The 21570-nt window shown below is 53.7% G+C and overlaps 1 protein-coding gene across 1 annotated transcript in view; it reads right to left on the bottom strand.

Moving 5' to 3' along the window:
- SIPA1L3 (signal induced proliferation associated 1 like 3) overlaps positions 1-21570 on the bottom strand; it is a 94096-nt gene that overhangs the window by 41981 nt on the left and 30545 nt on the right. The window contains exons 4-11 of the mRNA XM_069078521.1: positions 20657-20845; positions 19730-19904; positions 18542-18645; positions 15662-15819; positions 12773-13349; positions 11321-11595; positions 4374-4619; positions 3351-3494 (exon numbers count right to left, since the gene is read on the bottom strand). Coding sequence (XP_068934622.1) covers positions 3351-3494; positions 4374-4619; positions 11321-11595; positions 12773-13349; positions 15662-15819; positions 18542-18645; positions 19730-19904; positions 20657-20845 — 1868 coding nt within the window. The remainder of the gene's footprint in view (positions 1-3350; positions 3495-4373; positions 4620-11320; positions 11596-12772; positions 13350-15661; positions 15820-18541; positions 18646-19729; positions 19905-20656; positions 20846-21570) is intronic.

A 21570-nucleotide genomic window follows, 5' to 3' on the forward strand; every position in this document is an offset into this window, starting at 1 on the left:
GCACTGTGTTCAGGCCTCCTCGGGGCACGTTCCCTTCTCCCCTGCGCTCCTTCATTCTTTCCAGACTCAGTCCAAATCCCCCCTTCTGCAGGCCTGGCCGGCTCCCTCTCTGCCACTCATCCCATCTACACCTGCTCTGGGCCTAGCTGCCTGCCCATTAGAACGTGAGCCCCTAGTGAAGGCAGGGGCTGCGTCTGCCCTTCTGTGTTCCCCCATACAGTGCGGGGCACAGGGCCTGGCTTATGTGTCTAAATGCTTCAAAGATGCTTGTCATCTTCCTGACTGTCCAGTCCGCCCCGGCCCCTTCGCTGCTGTTCCCGAGACCTCCTGTTGGCTCTGGCGAGGCAGGATCAGAGAGCTGACACGCCAGGCTGGCCCCACGGCCAAGCAGGCCCATCAGCTCGTGCCCTTTGTGGATCCCCAGAGGCCTTGGGGAGCAGCCTAGTTCTCCCTGACAGGGCTGCCTTCTGTAAGGCTTATGGGATTTAAAGATCTTCCATGCCCCATTGGACGTGCTGACATAGCAGGAAGGGGCGGAGCAAGTGAAAGCGAAAGCCAGAGAAAGCGAAAGCCAAGCTAGCTTTCCTGCGGTGGCTGGCGGTGGTGGCAAAGGCAGCGGCAGCAGCAGAGGCAGCGGCAGCGCGAAGCCCTTTTTGAGTTAGGACTGCTAAGGACTTTCTGCTAAGGACTCCTTGCTGAGGACTGCCAGGGGCCGGAGCTGCTGGGAGCGCGCTTCCCGGACGCTGCGTGGTTGCTGTGCGTGGGGAGAGGAGGACCTTTGCCTGAGGTGGCCTGTTCTGTTTTAAAGGCTTGAAAATGTGGGTGCTTTCTACTTTATCTACCTGTGCCAATGTCATAACTACTCTGATGGCTTTCACTTTCTGGTTTTGGGACTCAGTCTTTTGGTACCTTAATAAATTTTCCAGCTTATTCCCTTATATGACAAGCATGCTGTATTTTGTGATGGATAATTATATCAGCATATCTGTAATCTCCACAGGCACTGTGAATATGGCATTGCTGATACACCTTCTGAGTGTCCAAACCAGGCAAGACCAATGGGTGTCTCATGGATTTAAAAAATCCCTGCTAGAGACTCTACGGCTGCCCTTGGATGCTCGTGGGGCCCTCACTCTGCACCCTGCCAATGGGGGACCAGCCCAGCCCATTTCTCAGCCCCCTTCCTCCTTTGACCACTGCGGGCTCTGGCGGCCCAGGAGTTTAAGGAAAGGTCAGTGGGAGCCATTCCTCCAGGGGCAGGGGGATGGTCCAGGAGGGTGGCGTCTCCCCTGACTCCCTTGGGTCTGGCTTCCCAGAATAGTGTGGAGACACTCTTGGAGTCTCTTTTCAATGTGTCTTTTGGGGCTTGTGAACTTCTCCAGCCACAACTAGGCCCCAGGATCTGGAGCTGAGCTTAGGGCTGAGTCATCAGCTGAACTCAAATCTGGTGCTAGCCAGCAATGACAAGTCAGCCCAAGACGGAGAGCAGTCCCCTCCTCTCCTGCCGGGACCCAGCTGCCTTGGTGTTCCTGTTTGCCTTGGGTGATATGGGAGTCTAGAGGCGAAGGGTCCCGGAATGGGGAGGAGCTGACAGGCAGCTGCTGCTGGATGACAGACAGAAGTCCTGGGAAAAACTCAGCAACTATTGACCCCCAGGAGTATCCAACTGGATCAGGGGCTTTCTCTAGGAAGCGACTGTCCCGAGACATTCCTGGGCAGGATGTGGCCACTACAGCAGCAACCATTTCCTGACTTGGGAGGAGGGGACCAGGGAAGTATTTCTGCTTACACATGGGGAAACTGAGGCTCAGAGGTGACATGACATGCTCAGGATCAATGCAGAGTGGGTCATGTGCCCTTCCATGGCAGCGGGCATGGCTCTGCTCACCCTCTCCCAAACCTGGGACCGGCCCTGCCCTGAAGACCCTTTCTGCTGGAGGAGGGGGCAGCTCCCCTGGAGGCCAGCTCTGGCTCTGGGCACCCCAGCTCCGGCCCAGGCAGACAGTGCCCACACGCTTTGAGCCCGGCCAACAGGAGGCCTCTCAGGGAATCCGAGGGGCGACCACCACGCACCTTGCAAGTGGCACCTCCCAGCAACCAAAAGCACAGCGCACAGCCACACTCCAACACCCTTCCTCCTTGGTCAAGCAGGCGCCTCACACCTAGGCCCCCACTCCGCCTCTCACTCACAGCGTGCCGCCCCTTACACAGACACACCCTCTCACATATACTCACACACACTGACACACACACACGCACACATACGGTCATTCACAATGACACACACACGCACACACACAGACACATGCACACACACTCATACTACACACACTGACACACGCACACAGTCATACACACTCACACACACAAACACATGCACACACGGTCATACACATACTGACACAGACAGTCATACACACATACTGACAGACATGCACACACATACACACATACATGTACTGATACTCATACACATACACACATACTGACAGTCATACACACTGACACGCACACACAGACAGTCATATGTACACACTGACACACTCATACAAGTCATACACATTCACACTGACACACATACTGACACACATACAGTCATACACACACTGACACACACGTACACACACTCACATACATACAAGTACTGACACTCATACACATATGCACACACATATTGACAGCCACACACACTGACACACACATATGCACAGACATTTATACACATACTGACAGTCATACACACAGTGATACACACATGACACACACATGCACACATACTGACACACACAGGCTCACATGCATACATGTACTGACATACATATGCACACAGTCATACACATTGACACATGCACACACATGCACACACAGTCATATACACTCAAACTGCCACATATACACACACAAACACACTCTCTGAAAGCCCCTTCTATGGGCCCAGCCATCTGGCCCCCCAGAGATTCACTGCCCACTCTGGGCACGCTCCACCAGCCCCAGGCCTGGACGGAGGAAGAGGAGGCGGTGAGCCCCCAGGCCCATGGACCAGGCTGAGGATCTGCACAAAACAAACACGCTGAACGCCCCATGTTATGGGCTTGCCTCCAGCTTAGTGACTAGGGCAAGGACTCAAGGTTCACCACATTTCCATATCTAAGGCAGAGTCCCATTTGAATCAATACACGGTCACTCCTGACCACCAGAGTGCCGACGAGGGGTGGCCTGAGATGAGTGAGGTCCCATCCTGCGACAGGCAGTCTATGCTGAGGCTGACTGAGGAACCGTGCTGCCCCTCCCCCTCCTTCTCTAGCCCTGATGAGGGGATGGAAGCTGGCTGTGGCCCCTGGGGCTCCTACCTCTCCGGGGATGGCTTGTAGCGTGTGTAGGAGGCTCCCGCCGAGCCTGGAGTGGAGAAACTCCCTGAAGGTTGTCGATAAGGCTGGACTCTGTCCACCCCTGCTGGTGAGGCTGGATAGGCATTTTCTGGAAAGCTGACGGGCCTAGGATGAGACAGGGGCAGTTGAAAAGGAGGCAGCACATAGGCCTAGGGGTCAGGAGACTTGGGTTTCCAGTCTGACTGTGGATAACTCAGCGATTCTATTTGGACCTCAGTCTCCTCATCTGTAAAATGGGAGAGAGTGCTTGTCCTGCCACCTGCAAGACTGCAATAAGGGCTTAGAGACAAAAATTGTGTGTGAATGTGAGGGTGTGAGTGTGTGAGTGTGTAAGTAGAAGCACAGTGTATGTGAGTATGTATGTGTGTGTGGAGGGGCCAGGATGGGGACAACACCATGCAAACATCCAGGATCATAAAGACAAGGTTCTGGGATCGGGCATCATCCCCTCTCATGCTGGGCCAGGCCAGATCAGCAGAGGAGAGCTGGGGCGATCCAGGAGCTCGCCAGCTTGGGACAATCTGCAACCACCAGGCTTTTTCTGACAAGTCCTAAAGCAAGGCTGCAATTCTCATAACAAGCAACAATTCCCTAAACAAGGCCAGTCCCACAACAGGCAGTGTCGCTTGTGAGGTGGTGAGTCCCCTGTCACTGAAGTGGTCAAGCAAAGGCTGAATGATCACCCATCAGAGAAGCTGCTGACGGGCCTATGCAGGGGGGAGGAAGCCCGAAGACATGACCTATGAGGGCCCTTCAGTGCTGGAAGTCTTGGAAACGAAGGGAAAGCAAATCGGGAAAAGGAAGTGGTTCAGAAAGGAGCAGAGTGGCTGAACCCTGGGATCACCTGCCACTCAGCTGTCCCAAACACACTGCAGGAGGTGGTCAGACACACTCAGCAGCTCACAGCTGAAGGAACAACAGGAATCTGCCCCCAAGACCCAGTGGGGCAAGCACAGGTCCTGGGCTTTGCCAGACACCACTTACCGTTTGCTGTGCAGTGGCTGGGTTTCCCGGTAAGGGACCCCCGGCGTGGGCTTTGGTGGCCGGCTGAGTGACTGGGCATGGCCCGTGGTCCCAGGTGCAGCCCACTTGGAGGCCTGCAAGGAGTTGTGGGAAGCAGTCCCACTCCACTGCCAGGAAGAGCTGCTCCGATATGGGGGCCGGGCTGCTGTGCTCTCTGGCTCTGCCTTAGGCTCCGAGGTATTCATGTCACAGGTCTCTGGCCATCCCCTGGAAAGAGAAACCAGAGTTATTTCCTGCCTGCGGAACTCTGCAGGTGGGCCGAGCACAGTCATTCATTTTCTTGGAACATTCTGCTTCACTTCCCCAAATGTGGCTTAAAAAGGCGAGACAGGATCTGAGCCAACTCCCCAGGCTTTGCCTGGCTCAGGCCCAGACCCGGGGGGTGGGACCACCTGCAGCCTGAGGCCCAGGCTTCCCAGCCCCAGAGCTGCCACAGGGGCTCAGCCCGAGGCTGGGTCCTACCACCCCCCACAGGGGACAAAGAAGCCTGGGAGAGGGAGGCCCCCAACTCTAGTGCTATGACCTGCCTTGCTCTTAGAAAGGAGGCCACACAGGCACAGGTGACCTACTTTGAAGGTGGTTAACAACACAGGCAGAACAACCTAAAAATAGACCGAGGGAGGGCCCAGGCTTTGCTGGGAGGCCTCAGTGCCCCACACAAGGAGCCCAGCCCAGCAGAATGGGAGAACCAGATAGTGCCACTGAAGCACAACCAGTCTTCTTGTCTCTGTCCCCTGGGACATCAGCAGGCCGTGGGTTGCTGTACTAGCCTGCCTAGGTTCTGGGGGGATGGTAATAATGTGCCAGGCACTGGGCTAAGTGCTGTATAATTCTCTCATTTGATCCTCACAAGGGCGGGACTGATATGATCCCCACAGCTGAGGAAATTTAGTTAAAACACAATTCGGTGTTTGAGGCTGAATTTGAACTCAGGTCTTCGATTCCAAACCTAGCCTCTATGTAGCTGCCTCTGAGGGAACCAGCCCGCCTGCCCCAAGGCCCAGTTCCTGTCAGTCCCAGGGGTGGCTAACAGCGGTTGGGGGATGCCACTGCCCAGACAAGCACTGTTAGAGGGAAGGTGTCCATTTGGGTTCACTCCATCCTTCAGGGCCTGGCGACAGCAGGCTGAGGACCCAGCCAGGTCCCAGACTTCTCTTCTGATCACTAATGGCTCACCTTCTGTTCCTAGGGCAGCTTCAGGACAGGTGTATTCAGGAGACAGCCCAGGAAAAGAAAGGTGAAGCCATCTCCCTGGGCCCTCTGCATTCCCTGTAAGGCTTTCTCCTCCCTAGCTGATGGCTCTGGAAGCCCAGTCCTGGGCCCCCCACCCTTTGTGCACTGTGCCCTCCCCCCTCTACTGTCTCCTTCCTCTGACTCCTGGGCACACCCAGTTGCCCAGGTTCATCTGATCCTCTTGGGGACCTCACTGTCTCCTCCCCCAGAGCTACCTCCTGCCCCGCGAGTGTGGAGCCCTGTGACTTAGGCACCCCGCTCTCCCCCACTCACGTGGCTGCGAGCCTTTCTTGTCAACGCCAGATTCCCAAACCTACTGCCGAGACAGCCTCGGGTGTGACAGGCTGAGCGCCAAGCTCTCTGAGGGTGACTTTCTCAACATGAAATCGACCCATCCCGAGCAGTTTGCCAAGGCCCGGCTCCCCTGACGAGTCATCCCGGGGGGGCCTTCCTGGCCCGCCTGGTTGAATAAACAAACAGGTGCATGCCGTCTCCCACCCATACACCCAGGGGACCGGTGGGGTGTCAGCACATCTGCAGTGGTGAGGCCCCAGGGAATGTGACCCGCAGCTGTGGACCAAGAAGTGCAGACATGGGAGATGGGCCTGGAGTCTGGACAACCTGTGTTCAAGTCTGGCCTCAGACACTTGGGCAGGCTGCTTAGCCGCCCCCGCCTCAGTTTACCCATCTGTAACAGCAGGCCCCAGAGGACACACATACAGTGCTTTGCTTGCCCTAACGCTATTCAATGCCAGTCACAATTATTACCAGGAGCAGCTAGCTGGCTGGTGTCTAGACGAGAGCATCAGCTGGGAGTGAGGAAGATCTGAGTTCAAATACAACCTCAACTAGCTGTGTGACCCTGGACAAGTCCCTTCGCCTCACTTCCCCATCTAGAGAAAGAAACAGCTTTGCCAAAAACAAACCCACAAAAGGGTCACAAGAGTCAGACACAACTGAGCAGCGGGACAAGAATGTTTACTGCTGCTCTCACTGACACCATGATTCCTGTTGTCTGAAGCTGGAGGAGCTGGGTTCAAATCCCGGTCTGGATGTTGACTCCTGTAATCGTGGGCACACTGATCTCCACCTGGGAAGTGCGATCTCTTGTGGCCCTAGGTCCCAGGCCCTGTAGGACGTAGAGGAGGGAGGGCCTTGTTCCCAGCTCCTGCTCACAAGTCAGAAGCACCGGAGACACCGAGAGTTCCGGGTTATCTGCTCAGCAGATGAGGGTGGCTGCACGCCGCCCCAGGGCCCTGCAGCCCGATGAGACTCAAAACCCCAAAGGCCAACTGAAACTCCCGGTGCCCCGCCCCCGCAGCCAGCTGCCCTGATGGGAGCACAGTGCAGTCTTTCTCCAGACAAAGGCAGGAGATGGAACCCAGAACTGGCTGGACCAGTCATGGGGGCCCGGCTTCCTCTCCATCTGCCTGCCAAGGAGAACCCACAAGGCCAGCCTGCCTCTGGGGCCAGGGGTGCCCTCAGTGCCTCTGCTCTTCTCCTAGGAGCCATGAGTCAAGCGGACGAGCCCCGATGAGGAGGCTTATCCAGTACAGCTGTGTGCACACGCACATGTACATGTGTGTGTGAGAACATGTGCTCCCAGCCACCACAAACAGTCTTTGGGCCAAACAGCATTCTAACTCGCCTCTGTCCGTCAGAGGGCCTGGGCATGACTGCAGTCAGACTGGGGGCTTGGGGCCAGCCTGTGCCCGGGCTCTTCTGTAGGGACCCAGTACAGTCTGGGTATTGAGAGGAAGTGCTCCTGGCAGCTGGCTTCCCAGGGGACTGGCTCCAGCCAGTCCACAGCCCATTGTGTCACCTCGGGACAAGAAGAGGGAGTCAAAGGAAGGTTCTCTCTTGGAGATGGACACCCTGGCATCCTCATTCCAACTTGTGACAAAGGAGCTCCACAGGAAACGACACTCCCTGAGGCAGAGGCTTGGCTTGGCTCAGGGGATGGGACCAGTCGCCGAGTCCTGAGATTTCCCCAAAGGCAGAAGGCAATTGCCGCTGGCTCTGGTCAGGCTGGCATGAGCATCACTGGAGACACTACCATCTCCACCAATGTAATGGTCATGGTGTCAGCTCTCATTTATATGGCCAGACCACCAAAGCACTTTGCACAACAGCAGGACAGGCTGCCCACCATCTCCCATGTCCAGGACCATGCCTGGAGCTTGCTTCCAGCTCACCTCTGTCACATAAAGCCCTCAGCTGCTTTCTTTCAAGCTCTGATTCGAGGCCACCTCTTCCCCAAGGCCTCTGCAGAGCCCCAGAGTCACTGGGGATGTTCTGCCACAATGGTCTGTGTACCTGGTATATCCCCCATACATAAGACACGAGCTTCTGGAGGTCCAGGGACTGGTGCACTTCCTTCCAAACCTGGCCAGTCAGCATTTCTTTCAGCATATGAATGATTCCACTGATTTGCTGCCAGCAAGCATTTATAAAATGCCTACTGTGTGCTGAGAATGGTGCTACGTATGTGGGATGCATAGACAGAACACAGAAAGACTGACGTGGAAGACTACAGAGAGAAGAAAGTGTAGGCAAAAGTCTAATTACATAAGGATGAGAACCATGTAAACTGAGTCAGCAGAATGGGGCTCATAACTCTGGCCAGTCAGTGTCCCACTGCCCAAATTAAAGGACACAGGCTTTCTTTCCTTAAAGGAGCCTGCTCAGGTGTTTCATTCAGCGGCTCAACTTGGTTTTTAAGAGTAGCCTGGCCCTGTGATATATGCAGGGCCCTGTGCTGGAGGCGGAGGAGACAAGGCAGCCGTTATAGCCAGGAGTCTGATATCCCACCGTTGAGAAGAGTCTGCTGCGTCAAAAGAAAATGCTGCCAATCAATTTAAAAATCAAATCAAATGTGGCAAACGGCAGCTTCCGTGGTCCCCGATCTAGCTGTCAGTGCGGCCATCCCACTGAAAGAGGAGGTAACAGCGGTCACGCACGTTCTCTCCTTGGTGAGAGGACAGCTATTTCCCTTTCTACATAATCACTAAGCACCCTTTCAAAGCACAGTGGAGAATTCTGCCAGGAATCCAAGTTGAATTCACCAGGGAGGGGGCTGCAGCCTCTGGCTCGCCATTCTGACTTTGACAATGAGGATAATATTTGTCCTTCTTCAGTCTTGTAGAAACTCAGAGTCCCGAAAGGAGCTCTGGAATCATACTGGAGTGGGTCCTTCATTATCTCAGCATATAATTCACTAAGAGCTGCTACATGCTTTCTGTTTTCACTCATCCTGAGCTTCAAGTCCTTAAGATTGCCCTACCGATCCTTCCCCTGAATCACTGTGTCAGCCTATGCCCAGCTTTTCCTACCCCCCCCCCCCCATTAGATTCTTCACCTTTTGCAGGATGGAATTATCATTCATGCAAGCTAAAAAGTTATGAGTGGTTCTGATTTAGGCAGAGAAAGTATTACAGCAGATGTCTGGAAAAATGGAGCCACTCACCACTCCTATTTGGAACCAAGCCCGCCATCAGCTTCTTGGACACCTCCATTTCCTTTCTGTCTGGGTGGTCTGTAGTTCACCCCCATCACAGCATCATCTCTGTTTGGGGCTCTGTTGATCCACACCCAAACACTCGCCACTATGTTGTCCCTCATTCCTGGATTTTCTCACATAGCAATAATTTCTTGGCATACATTGTCAGTCTCTCCACTCAGGCCTTTTATTAATCTCACTTTCCCTTTGAGGGCCCAGTCATGGGTACTCTCCCGCTATTTTCAGGGCTATCCATGATATCACATTTGTCTCCTTGAGGTAGGATCTTTGGTTTAATGTGCTCATTACCCATTCTTTTGGGCATTTGTGTAGAGATATCTGAGACCAGAGATTTAATTGGGACTTTCCTCAAGTTTGTAAATTTCTGATTATCTTGGTCAGAATAATTTTTCCCACATTGTAAACACTTTCTATGGTATGTAGGCCAACAGGCACACAGGTGGCTCTGTCCTTCGCTCTCCTTTTTATTAGGTCTAAAAGACTGCAACAAAAATACTATCTCAGCCCTTGTCAGATGCACTCCATCCCTGGTCTGCAGCTTGCTATCTCTTAAGTTGCAATCTCAAGTTTCCCATCCTATTTTCAGACACAGCCTTTTCTTCAAGACCCCCTGTCTTCCATCAGCAGCAGTCTCCTATCCCCCTGAAGGTCTTTGGTCTCTTGGCGAAAACTTCCTAATCCTTAGCACTGCTTGCTAGATTCCTTCTGGCAGTACTACTTATGCCTGAATGAATCACCACAAGTGGGTAGGAGTCATTAGTTCTGACAAGTCTTGGGAGATTCTCAGGCACATCTGTGACAGATGGTCTGGGAAGACATCCGTCCTGCCCACTGGCACCGTCATCTAGACTCCTCCTTTATGAGTGGGGGCTCACAAACTGCCATTTTTCTTTCTTCTTCCTCAAGCCCTGAAGGGATGATCCTACATGTAAGACACCTGTAGATGGACAAGCAGCTGCTTCATCCTCTGAGCTGGTGCCGGCTCCCTGGTCTCTGGGATCCTCCTCGTCTTTCCCCTCTGGGTCACCCTCTTCCACCACCAGCCTCCCACCTCGGGCCAGAGTTTGCCTCTGCCTCTTCTGTGCTTTTATTTGCTTTGCTGTTATGCTTTATACCATATTTTCTTCTTCTTTGAGGAACATATCCCTCTTCCTGATAGCCTGGGTGTTTCATTCCCTTGACTTTCTCTTCTATGAGGGAAGTGAGTTCCACTTTGAGCACAGACTTTGATTATTTGGCTGTGACCCAAAGGCTGTCTGTGCTTTCTGGGATCAGAGACCTCAGTCCTTGGCTGTTCCTTGGGCAGTACTTGTGGTCCAATCCCATCTTGTGGAGGTTGAGCCCTGTGTTCACGGCCCAGGATCCCTTCCCTAAGTTCTCAGATGCTATGGCACAGCGGCCTCCCAGAACCCAGGCCTCCACACACCGCCCAACTTTGAACAGCTCTTCTCCTGTCCTAGGTCTGGGAGCTTGGCAGCACAAGCACCATCTCCACTAGATGGGACAGGAAATGTGATGCTCAGAAAGGAGAAGGGATCTGCACATGGTCAGGATGCCAGTGACCTAGCCATGCTCTGGGACCTCCTCATCTAACACACACACAAGGGCTTGAGAGAGGACAAGATGCTGAGGAGCAAGCCAATGGGATATTCCCTAACTCTCTACCATGCCCCATTCTGGAGGTGCTTAGGGAATAGGTATGAAGGGACCACAGACCTACTAGAAGGGGCCTCAGAGACCCTCAAGTCCAACCACCTCATTTTACAGATGCAGAAACTGAGGCCAAGAGAGGCTAAGGGGTTCACCTAGGGTCAGGCAACAAGTGTCTATGGTGAGATCTGAACCTAGGTCCTCTCGGCCCTACGGCTGGAGCTCTCTCCAGCACACCTCTCTGCCTCCCAGAGGATACCTCGGGTCCTCCTGCAGCTTCCCAACTCAATGCCCATCATTCCCCCTAGGCTCACACATGCTGCTCAGGCCCTGGGGCAAGTGTACCCTAGACCAGGGTTTGTCAGCCCGAGGCCAGGAGATGCCTGTGGGTGCCAGGGTCAAAGCAAGGAAAATTCAGAGAAGGGGGCAGCTGCTGGGCTTGTGCCAGCCCTGGACTCCCGGCCGTCCCTCCCCCAACCTCCTAGGCCTCCAACTGCGGCCTCACCTCCGGGGAGTCCCATCCTCAAAGGGGGGGACGATGACCACCTTCACAGTGACCGAGGTCCGCAGCAGGTCAATCATCTGGTCGTGTGTCAGGGTGACCACGGCCACCTTGCAGATCTCCACCAGTCGGCTGCCCTGCCGGAGGCCTGCCTGCCAGGCGAAGCCATACTCTTCCACCTCTGCCACGGTGCCATCATACTTGACGTGGAAGCCCAGCTGGCCTAGCCCATTCCGCCGCAGGGTCATGTCCACTGTCTCACAGCCACTGGTCATTACCTGTGAGGAACATTCAGGACAGTATCTGAACATAGTCCAGGGTGGGCATGTGTACATGTGTGCGTGTGCATGTGCATACAGATCTAGGGAACTCTTCACTGTCTCGGGGGGACCCAAAACCATGCACGGGATTAAGTTCTCCCTAAACTCCCAGATGGTAGATTCCCAGGGGAGCAGGGCATTCACACATCCCAAACCTGCTGCTGTCCACAGCAAGGATGTGACCCTGTGTATCTCATAATACAACCACGGCCTACCCCAGAGACTGGGGGGTAGGAATCTGGTCTGGGTGGACCTCCCAGCCTTTCTGATGGGCTCTTTTGAAGGGAATGGTCTCCCTGGCCCTATTAGCCCCGACATCTCACGCAGGAGGGCTGAAATGAGGGTACTCCAGAGTTCCCTAGAATGAGAGGAGCTCTAGCTTGGTCCTGGATGGAGGGGTGGGCCCCCCTGGAGTATGGCGCTAACATGTCCACAGGTGCCTGCTTATAGGGGCCTCCATGGCCTGTGTGGACCTCTCCCAATGTGAGACAAGTCAGGGAGAGAGGACACAGCTCATCTGCCCTGACACATTCCCCGGGCTCTTTACTGGATTTTGACTTGGGGGTGTGGGCTTGGCTTCCCAGGATCCTGGGCTTTACTCACAGCCATGCAGCCCATAGAATAAGTTCTGTAAGGGATGACTGAGAACGGTTACTGGCATTTGTACCGTGAGCAAAATCTTCTGGGCAGGGAGGTCTAGAAGAGGGGGCTCCCTCTCCCCCACCTGGAGGGAGGTCAGGAAGCTGACGTCAGAAATATGCTGAAGGAAATGAAGCCCCAACACACACCTCCTCAATATGCACCCCGCCCCCCCAACCCCTCCAACAATGATGTCCCAACGAAAACCTGCAAAAGGTAAAGACATCCTGGTGGGACACCAGGCTGGGGTGCGGCTGCCTATGAAGCCTGCAGGGGGTCATTTGGGAACCAGCTGGAAGGACCTCTCTACTGCCCGGTACTTCAGCAAAGACCCAGAGAGAAGCATGAGCAGGAGACTCAGACATGCTGTGGGGTCTGCTGCCGGAGCACCAGCAGGCTGGCTGGGACCAGCCCCCATGGCAATTCTGGCTGGCTAGCTCCAGGGCCACCCTTGACCCCCAGGGGCTCTCTTTCCCAAGGCTCTCGGATCCCTTACCTTGAGTCTCTGTACAATTTCCCTAATGTCCTCAGGGAACTCTTCAGAGGCACGTATGGAGATGTGGTCCCCTCGCCCATAGAAGATCTTGAGTGTGGAGGAGTCCGGGGTCCAGCCAATGACGTCCCCACAAAAGCAATTGAATACCACCTCCTTGGTGCGTAGGTCCAGGAGGACAATCAACTCATTCGAAATCCCCAATATACACTCAATCTCCACCCCTTGTGCAAAATCCTGGGCAGCCACTCTCCACGCGATGGCCCCCGTGCTGTGCTGCTCGGCGCCTGCCCGAGCTTTTGTCTTCTCCTTCTTCTTGGAGGTGAGAGAAATTAAGTTAAATTTCCCCGTGGAGTCAATAGGAGTGTTGGTCACACAGTTTTCGGCCAGGTCCTTGAGGTACTCCTGCCTTGTCCGAGTGGCCATAGTGTGGAATTTATCAGATTTGTGGGCAGCGTGTTCGGCATTTATCACTTTAGCCAACAAGAAGTCTCGGAAGACATCTGATTTGCGGAATGTGACTCCATTTGGGATGGGAGGGCCAAATGGAGGGGCATCTTTGGATCGACTCACAGCCACGCTGGAAGGAAAGAAAGAACAACATTCAGCCTCGTTTCACTGTGAATCATTAGACAACAGACACAGAAACTAATCGGGGGGTTGGGGAAGGGCATCCATCAATTGGAGAATGGCTGAACAAATCAGTGTGTGTTAATGTTAAATAGAATAGTACTGTTTTATAAGAAATGATGAAGGGACTGCTTTGGAGAAACCTGGGAAGAACCCTGTTAAATGATGCAGAATGCACTTTGCAGAACCAGGAGAGAACCACTTTTGTGATCAGTGCCACAATAAAGACAAACCACTGCAAACAAAGCCATGACCAACAGGATTTCAGACTGATGAGCATGGTGCCCCCTCCTGGACCAAGAGCTGGTGGACTCAGGGTGCAGTTACAGACACATTTTTGGACATGGCCAGCACAGGATTTGTTTTGCCTGACTATGTACATTTGTTTAAAGGGTGTTGTCTTTTTTTTTTTTTAATGGAAGGGAGAAGGAAAAAATAGGCTTCTGTTAATTGAAAAAAATTCCATCCATAAAAAGAAAAGAAGCGTGACTTAATTATGGCAATGCGGACAAACAGTTATCTGAAAGATGGCCAACAGCTGCTCCCAGCTCTGGGGGACAGACCAAGAGGAGACGGATGGAGGTCAGGCAGGACAAAAAGTCTCTGGATGGTGAGTCTCTCCCCAGAGCGAGTGAAATTTTTCTTCAAGGGGTATAAAATTAGGGCAGATTAGCATCTGCTCAGGATAGCTTGGGACAGGTCATTTTTGCCCAGAGGCAGAAGGATGAAGGTCCTTCTAAAGGTCTCTTTCAGTTTGATGATTCTGATTCTGTGGCATTCATTCCCATGGCTAAGAATTTCATAAGGCAGCAGGTGATTCAAACCCCCAGGGACACTGCCTGACTTCTCCTCAGTCAAACCTGGCACACAGCCATAGCAGCCCCATCTCTATCTACCTTTTTGGTTCACCCAGCTGGGATTGTGGAGACTCTTGAGGGACATTTTCAATGAATTCCACAAACCCCCTTAGAACTGAAAGGTTTGTTCAGAGCCAAGACATAGGCCAGTAGGGTTGTGTGGGTAACAGCGATAGGAGACACCTACCTTACAACTGCTTCTACTGAGGCTTCCAGAGCCTGACCCTGGGAGCAAGCCCCAGGTGGTGGTGCTGGGGTGAGGGGTTTGTTGACTCCCTACAGACCTATGTGATGGCATGGCAGTATGGAGAACAGAATGGGAGACCCCATGGAGTCCCCACAGATCTGGGAGCTGCCAAAGCAGCCTGAGAGTCTCCGTCAGGCTCACAGCAATGCAGCAAATGTCTCCACCCAAAGCCTGCATGTGAAGTCACCTCGTCCCCTCCAGGCTCAGCTTCTTCCAGGCATTCCTTTCCTCAAGGGACCCACCCCCTCGGCTCCCTCTATGGGGCTTCACCTTCTTCTAATTCTAACTTATATCAATGGCTCATTTGGGCTTATTCCCTCCTTGACTGCAAATCCCATGTGGGCAGGGACCATGTTTACTTTATGAAATACCCCTTACACCGAGTCTGGAGTCTCATAATAAGGGTTTGCTGAACTGTATTTAAAAGAACTTTAAAAGCTTTAGCAAAGAGATGCAGTTCCCACTCTAGCCAAATCTTATAAACATGAAGCAAGGAGATATACACTAAATCAGCACCAATTAATTACTCTTTTGTGGAAGGCAAAGCCGAGTCACTTATATCCCACCCAGGGAGCTGGCCCCTGCTAAGGACCCTCTCTTGTGCTCTCCCATTCTCTCCCCTCCTCCTTCTCTCTCTCTCTCTCTCCCCCACCCCCTCTCTCTCTACTCCTTCTTCTTCTCTCTCATGCCCCCACCTGTCTCTTCCTCCTCCTTCTCTCTCTCTCTCCCACCCCCTCTCTCTCTACTCCTTCTTCTCTCTCTCTTTCATGCCCCCACCTGTCTCTTCCTCCTCCTTCTCTTTCTCACTCCCCCACCTCTCTCTCTCTCTCTCTCTCTCTCTCTCTCTCATACCCTACCTCTCTCACCTCCTCCCTCTCTCTCATTCCCCCACCTCTCTTCCTCCTCCTCTTTCTCACACCCCCACCTCTCTCCTCCTTCTCTCTCTCTCCCTCTCACACCCCCACCTCTCTCTCCTCTCTGTTTCTCTCTTCCCCCCTCTCTCTGTGTGAATTGACAGGAGGCTAGAGACCAGCTTGTTCTACAATGCTGGCAAACAGTTAAGAGGGAGCATCAGTCCTGTACCAGCTGCTGCCAAACATCAGACACACTGCTCTGGTCCAAGGAGAGCAGGCAGTGGGAAGACACAGGTGGGCTCACCTGTAACAAACAGCATCAGTGCAAGGGTTGTGAACTCGGACAATGATAAAAACGTGCTGGAAATGTGAACGGATATTCTGGGGGGTGAAGGGCAGGGCTCCAGGCTCTTGGAAGATGATGGTCACAATATCATTTCCTATGTGTCTTTTCCTTAGTAACTGAAAGGAAAACAGAGAAGGAATTAGTCAAGAGACCCACCTGGGAGATGCTCTAACACCTCTGACCTGCAGTGGAGACTCACTGCAGCCATGAGAGCCCAGATTCCAAGAGTCGGTCAAGCAGGGGGAGTGGATTCTAGGGAGGAGGACAGATCACATCCCTCCTGGACGTCCGGACAATGGGACCACAAATGGACGATGGACCTGGGTTGGAGTACAGGCTCTACCCTGATGACCCGTGTGATCTCGGGCAAATGTCAACTCCCCCCTTGGGCCACCATCCCAAGGTTCGGGAAAGATGGTCGATACTGTTCTCTCTTGGCTCTAACATTCTGTAAGCCTACCCTCAGTGTCTCCTCCAGGGCCAAGCACAGCACCCTAGCCAAAGCAGTGTGCTTAATAAGGATATCCTGAATCATCAGATTCTCTGAAGTGCTAAGAATTTCTCTACCCAAGTAAAAATAACATCGAGCCTGCTCTGTTGAGGCTGCCTGGACATGCCTCTCTCTCAATGGTGAACCAATGGGGACCTTGCATTGGGTTCCTCATGAAACCTGACCTGGATCCTGGACTCCATTATCATACCATTACCCCCCTCTCCAGAAGTAGAAAATGCCCCCCCCCCCCCTGCTGGAAGCCCCTTTTATCTGACAGGTCCACGACCTTGCTCTCTGCAGGATTTCACAGAGCTGTCTCCCGTGGTAGACCAGAAGCCCCAGAGTTCACTGTCCACCATAGGTTCCTACTAAAACGAAGCTGTCAGTGGTCACTGAAACACCAGCTTAGCCAGGTCAGGGTAATATAAAGGTCCAGCAGAATTGGGGGTGGGATGGGGGGTGTAGAGTTGTATGTTTACACTGTTGTCCTCAAAAATACATAATTAGAGCTCAAATCTTTTTTCAAAAGAATGCTAAAAATTGTTTTTACATGTAATTAGAAAAAATTAAATATTACTTTAAAAATATTTTTAAATTCATAGATAAGACTTGGGCTCTTTAGAGGAGGGGCTCCTTCACCTTTTCTATGTTGCAGACCCCTGACCCCTCTAGCAGGCTGGGAATGCCCAGGGAGGCCTTCCCAGAGTCATACTTCTAAGTGTACCCCCAGTATCTCAAGGATGGGCGATGACTCAGAGGGAGAGCCATCACTTAGGGTCTTGGTCTCTCCTCCAGCCCTGGCTGCTGGGAAAGGCATATTCTGCAAACCCCAACTGCACAGACTGCGCAGTAGCCAAGAGGGACGTGTCTCGGATCTGAGGTGAGAGGACCAGAGCAGCCAGCACCTCCAGAGGGATGGAAAGCCAGGCCTCCTCTCTTAGCAAGGGTGCTGGAGGAAGAACTGGAATGCCACTGGGGCTGGCTGGTTCAGGCCTCAACCTTCCAGAGCCCTGGGAGGAGAGAAGGCCACCTTGGCATGGTGGTTCCTCTTGGTCAGTCAGTCAGTCAACAAACAGCAGACATTGGTTAAGTGCCACCTGGGTTCCAGGCTCTGTGGGAAGAACTGGGAATACAAAGAAAAGGCCAATGACAGGCCCTGCCCTTGAGGAGCTCACAGTCCAGTGGGAAGGATCTCAAGCCAACACTGTAGATGGGCAGTGGTCAGGAAAGGCTTCCTGGAGAAAGGCAGGATATGAGCTGGGCCCTGCAGGAAGCCAGGGAAGGAAAGAGGCAGAGATGAGGAGTGAGGGAGCTCCAGGCATGAGGGACAAAGAGAATGCCTGGTGTCAGGAGTGGGAGGGCCTTGTCCAAGGGATCAGCAAAGAGGCCAAGGTCACTGTCTTGTAATGCACACTGAGGGAAGGAGGTGTCCAAGAAGACAGAGAGGGTGGGGGTCAGGTCATGGAGAGCTCTGAACACCAAACTGAGGACTTTAGTTGGATCCCAGAGGTAACAGGGAGCCACTGGAGCTTACTGGGAAGGGGGTTGGGAGAGTTACATGGTCATCCCTCTGGTGGCTGAGTGCAGGATAGCCTGGAGAGGAGAGACACTTCGGGGAGGGAGACCCCTCAGCAGCTACTGCAATGGTTCAGGCATGAGGTGATGAGGGTCTGCACCAGGGTGGGGGCAGCGTCAGGGAAGGAAGAGGGCCCTGAAGGGTGGAAGACGGAGAGGAGGCCAGGATGGCACCTGAGGGCCTGGGAGGACGGTGGTGCCCCCTCCAGTAACAGGATAAGTAAGAGGGGTGTGGTTTTGGGGGGAAAGACCCTAAAGCACAGCACCGGAGAGCTGGTGCCCAATATCGGGGTTTCTAGGGGTATTCAGAGTTAACATTTATATAATGCCTGCTATGTGTACCTAGGTACTGTGCTAAGGGCATTACAACTGTTATCTTATTTTAACCTTACAACCCTCTTGGGAGATGGGTGCTACTATTAGCCCCATTTGATAATTAAGGAAACTGAGGCAGAGGTGAAGAGACTTGCCCAGGGTCACACAGCTAGTAAATATCTGAGGCTTCATTTGAACTCGGGTCTTCCTGATCCCAGGCCCAGTGACCTGGATGATATTCCACACTTAAGAGCAAGGCCTTGGTAACCTCTGGGTCAGTCCCAGGTCTCAGGAGAGGTAGCACTGACTCATGGTGGTCCATGCATGGCACACAGCTCTGCCTGCCAGATGGGGGTGGGGGCTCAGGACAAGGCCCCAGACAAAGCTAGGCCTCACAGGCCATGACACCGGGGCACCCTACCATACCACACCGCCGCATCTTGCTGGACGCTCACCTGCTGCCGATTGTTGGGGGTGTAGGGAAGCATGGTGGAGACGTGGAACATGAGCTCATACTCCTGGTAAGTTGTGTACAAAGAGTGTGTTCCAGTGGAATCAGCTGAAAGATAAAAAAGAAAAGCCCTACCTGTCAGGTCAAACAATGCTTAGTCAGGGGTCAGGTGCTGTCCAGAATGCTGAAAACAGACCAAAATGGAGGAAGCCCTCCCCTCCGGGAGCTTCCACCCAGGGCTTCTAAGGCTACTCCATGCAAAGGCCAGGCAACGGAGAGGACATGGCGGTCATCCAGAGAGCCTGTGCAAAGGCATGGAGAGGGGAGATGCACCGCTGTGTGTGAGCAACATGAAGAAGGCCAGTCTGGCTGAACCGGGGCATGCCAAAGGACAAAATGTATTTATTAAGCCTGGAAAGGCAGGCTGGAGTCAGTTGGTGAAAAGCTTTAAGTGGGTCATGCAAAGGAAGTGAAAATATACCCTCGGTTTAGTCCTCAGACCTGAAATAGCACTGTGCAGCAGCACATGCAATGGATGCAATATCTGGGGGAGGCCTCCTCCTGCCCCCCCAGCAAAGTCAGCTTTGGTGGGAACCCCGGCCACACCCGCTGCCGCTGAGGGAGGGGCCGACCTGCATAAACCCACCTGAGTCTCACTGGGCTGGGAAAATCCAGCGGCTGACCCAACTCCCCCCAAAACCCGCTGGCCCTGCAGTGGACAGATGTAGACAGGCCTCTGGGAGCAGAAGCAGGAGTTAAACCAAGCTGATGCCAGATACGACAAGCCTCTGACTGCCCCATCGTACTCGTCCTCCCCCCTCCTGACCCTAGAAAGCATGGTGGGGACTGGGGCTGATGGATGGATGGAGGGATGAACTGGAGAAGCGATGTCTTCAGAGTCACTCAAAGTGGTGATGGGAGGGCCAGGGCTGAATGCCAGGCTTCCTGTCCTTCAGGCTGTCAGCTTGGTGTATTTCAGTAGCTAAGCCTTTCCAAGGACACGTTGAGCTAGCCACATGAAAACTAGCCACGAGGCAGGCTATCCTCCTCTAGACCATTTCAATGTCCCATATCTTGGAGAGTTTCTGTGGCTGATCAGCTGCCCCAGGCCCATCCTCTGCCCTTCACCTGCTGGGGGCTCCCCAGTTAGGCCTCTATCAAGCCCAATTTCCAGAGGGGCCCCACTGCTTACTTTTAACATCCAGCTGTGCAGCATAGCGGTTGAAGCCCTTGAGAGAGACCTTGTCTCCAAGCACCGAGAGGAATTCCTCAAAGGCCGGGCCGGCCTCCTCATTGTTGTACATCTCCTCCTCTGAGCTCTGGCCGGCCTTACAGTACAGGATGCCAACTTTGTGTTTCCGACACAGCTAGAAAAAGAAGCCTAGGCTTAGGACCACACAGGAGGGACCCAGGCAGGGCTGACGTGATGTAGGAGGACAAGGGCCCAGTCAGACAAGAAGGGCAAAGAGAGCCAGGCTGTGTCCCTTCTGGCCCAGAGCACTGAGGGGGACAGACCTAGTCCTCAGGGCCCCACTCCCCAGCCCCACCTCACACTGGATGTGAACCTCAGACATGAAAACTGGGGAGTTTGGCTGAATTAGACCGTAAACTCTAGTAAGGGTCCACAGGTCAAGTTTGGGACCCTCTGGAAAGATGGCCCAAGGGTCAGCCCCACTGGGAGATAACCCTGAGTCCAGTAAAGCAGCCTTTTGGAAGGCAGAGCTAGAGACTTATCCACCCCCCATTATGTGGCTCCTGCTCCCCCAGTCACCATCCCAGGAGATGGTGTGCTCCCCACCTCTCCCTACCCAGGGCTCCCTCTTGGTCTCTTCCCTTCCCACAAAGGGGGGACTGCAGGGCAATTACACTCTGAGGAGTTTGAGAGGAGTTTGTAAAGGGGCTTCCTAGACCAAGCAGCCCCCAAGGTAAAATCACTGGGGGTGGGGGTGGGGGGTGAGAGGCCCTTGTCTTCTCAGCTGGAATCCACCATCTCCTAAAAACCTGCCCACTTCCCCAGGAGGCAGCAGACAAGTGAGTCAGGGGGACAAATGTGTGAGCAGCCCCTGGTCTCTGGCAGCCAGCCCTGAGGGCAGCAGCCCAGCAAAGCTCCCCCACTCACCCCTTGTTCATCAAGCATCAGCAGCTGTTCCGTCACTCTGGGAGTGCTCATGGCCAGCCGCAGGCACTGGATGTGGAGCTCGGGAATGATGTACTCCAAGGCGTCCTTCAAGGGCAGGCCTCGGCCTGTCCCGTGCTTGGTGGCCGTAGGGGTGGCATCCTCCAGGATGGAGCCGCGAAGAGTGATGAGCTGCCCAGGGAGAGAGAAAGGGGGTCAAAAGGCGCATTCTCCAGCACGTGGACTCAGAGATGACCAGAGGCTCTCAAAGGCCTCACCAAGGTGTCACCACACATCACCCTATGTCCTGTAGTGGCATGTGACAATGACAGTGACTTATAGAAGGGGGCCTCTGGAGCTGGTGAGTGCCTGACCTGTGTGAGGGGGCAGCCCTGGCCCCATGAGGTCCTCTGGTAGTCAGAGGTCTTGGGACTTCACCTTGGCTGCCTTTCCCACTACCCCTCTAGGCAGCCCAACCTCTATGGCACCTTGGAATCCCTTAAACGCTGGCTTCCAAAGCAGGCCCTTAGTGCCTCCACTCCTGAAATCACTGTAAAAAAATCCATGCAGATTGTGCCCTAACTTAGAGGACAGGTCTGGGGCTGCCAGGACCTCAGAGGTCATCTGAGTCAGCCTTTCCACTTTACAGATGAGGAAACTGAGGCCCCCCCAAAAGGAAGGGAGCATCAGGGAGGGATCTGGACCCCAAACCACTGTTCCCACCACTGGGTTACTTTGCCTCCCTAACTGCCCTGGTATGATCCAGATACACAGAGCACAGAGGCCCCCATCAGTTATCCAGAGAACAATCCGGACAACCCAGAACCTAAGTGTGACAAAAACACTAACAGTTTCTCTGCTCAGCTGAAGGGGGAGGGAGGAGGGGAGAAGAGAGAAGAGAGGGAAAGGGGAGGGAG

This window comes from Petaurus breviceps, unplaced genomic scaffold (genome assembly GCF_028583685.1).
Source record: "Petaurus breviceps papuanus isolate PSGF00001 unplaced genomic scaffold, PetGlider_PUasm1.0 91041, whole genome shotgun sequence".
Classification (NCBI taxonomy): Eukaryota; Metazoa; Chordata; class Mammalia; order Diprotodontia; family Petauridae; genus Petaurus; species Petaurus breviceps.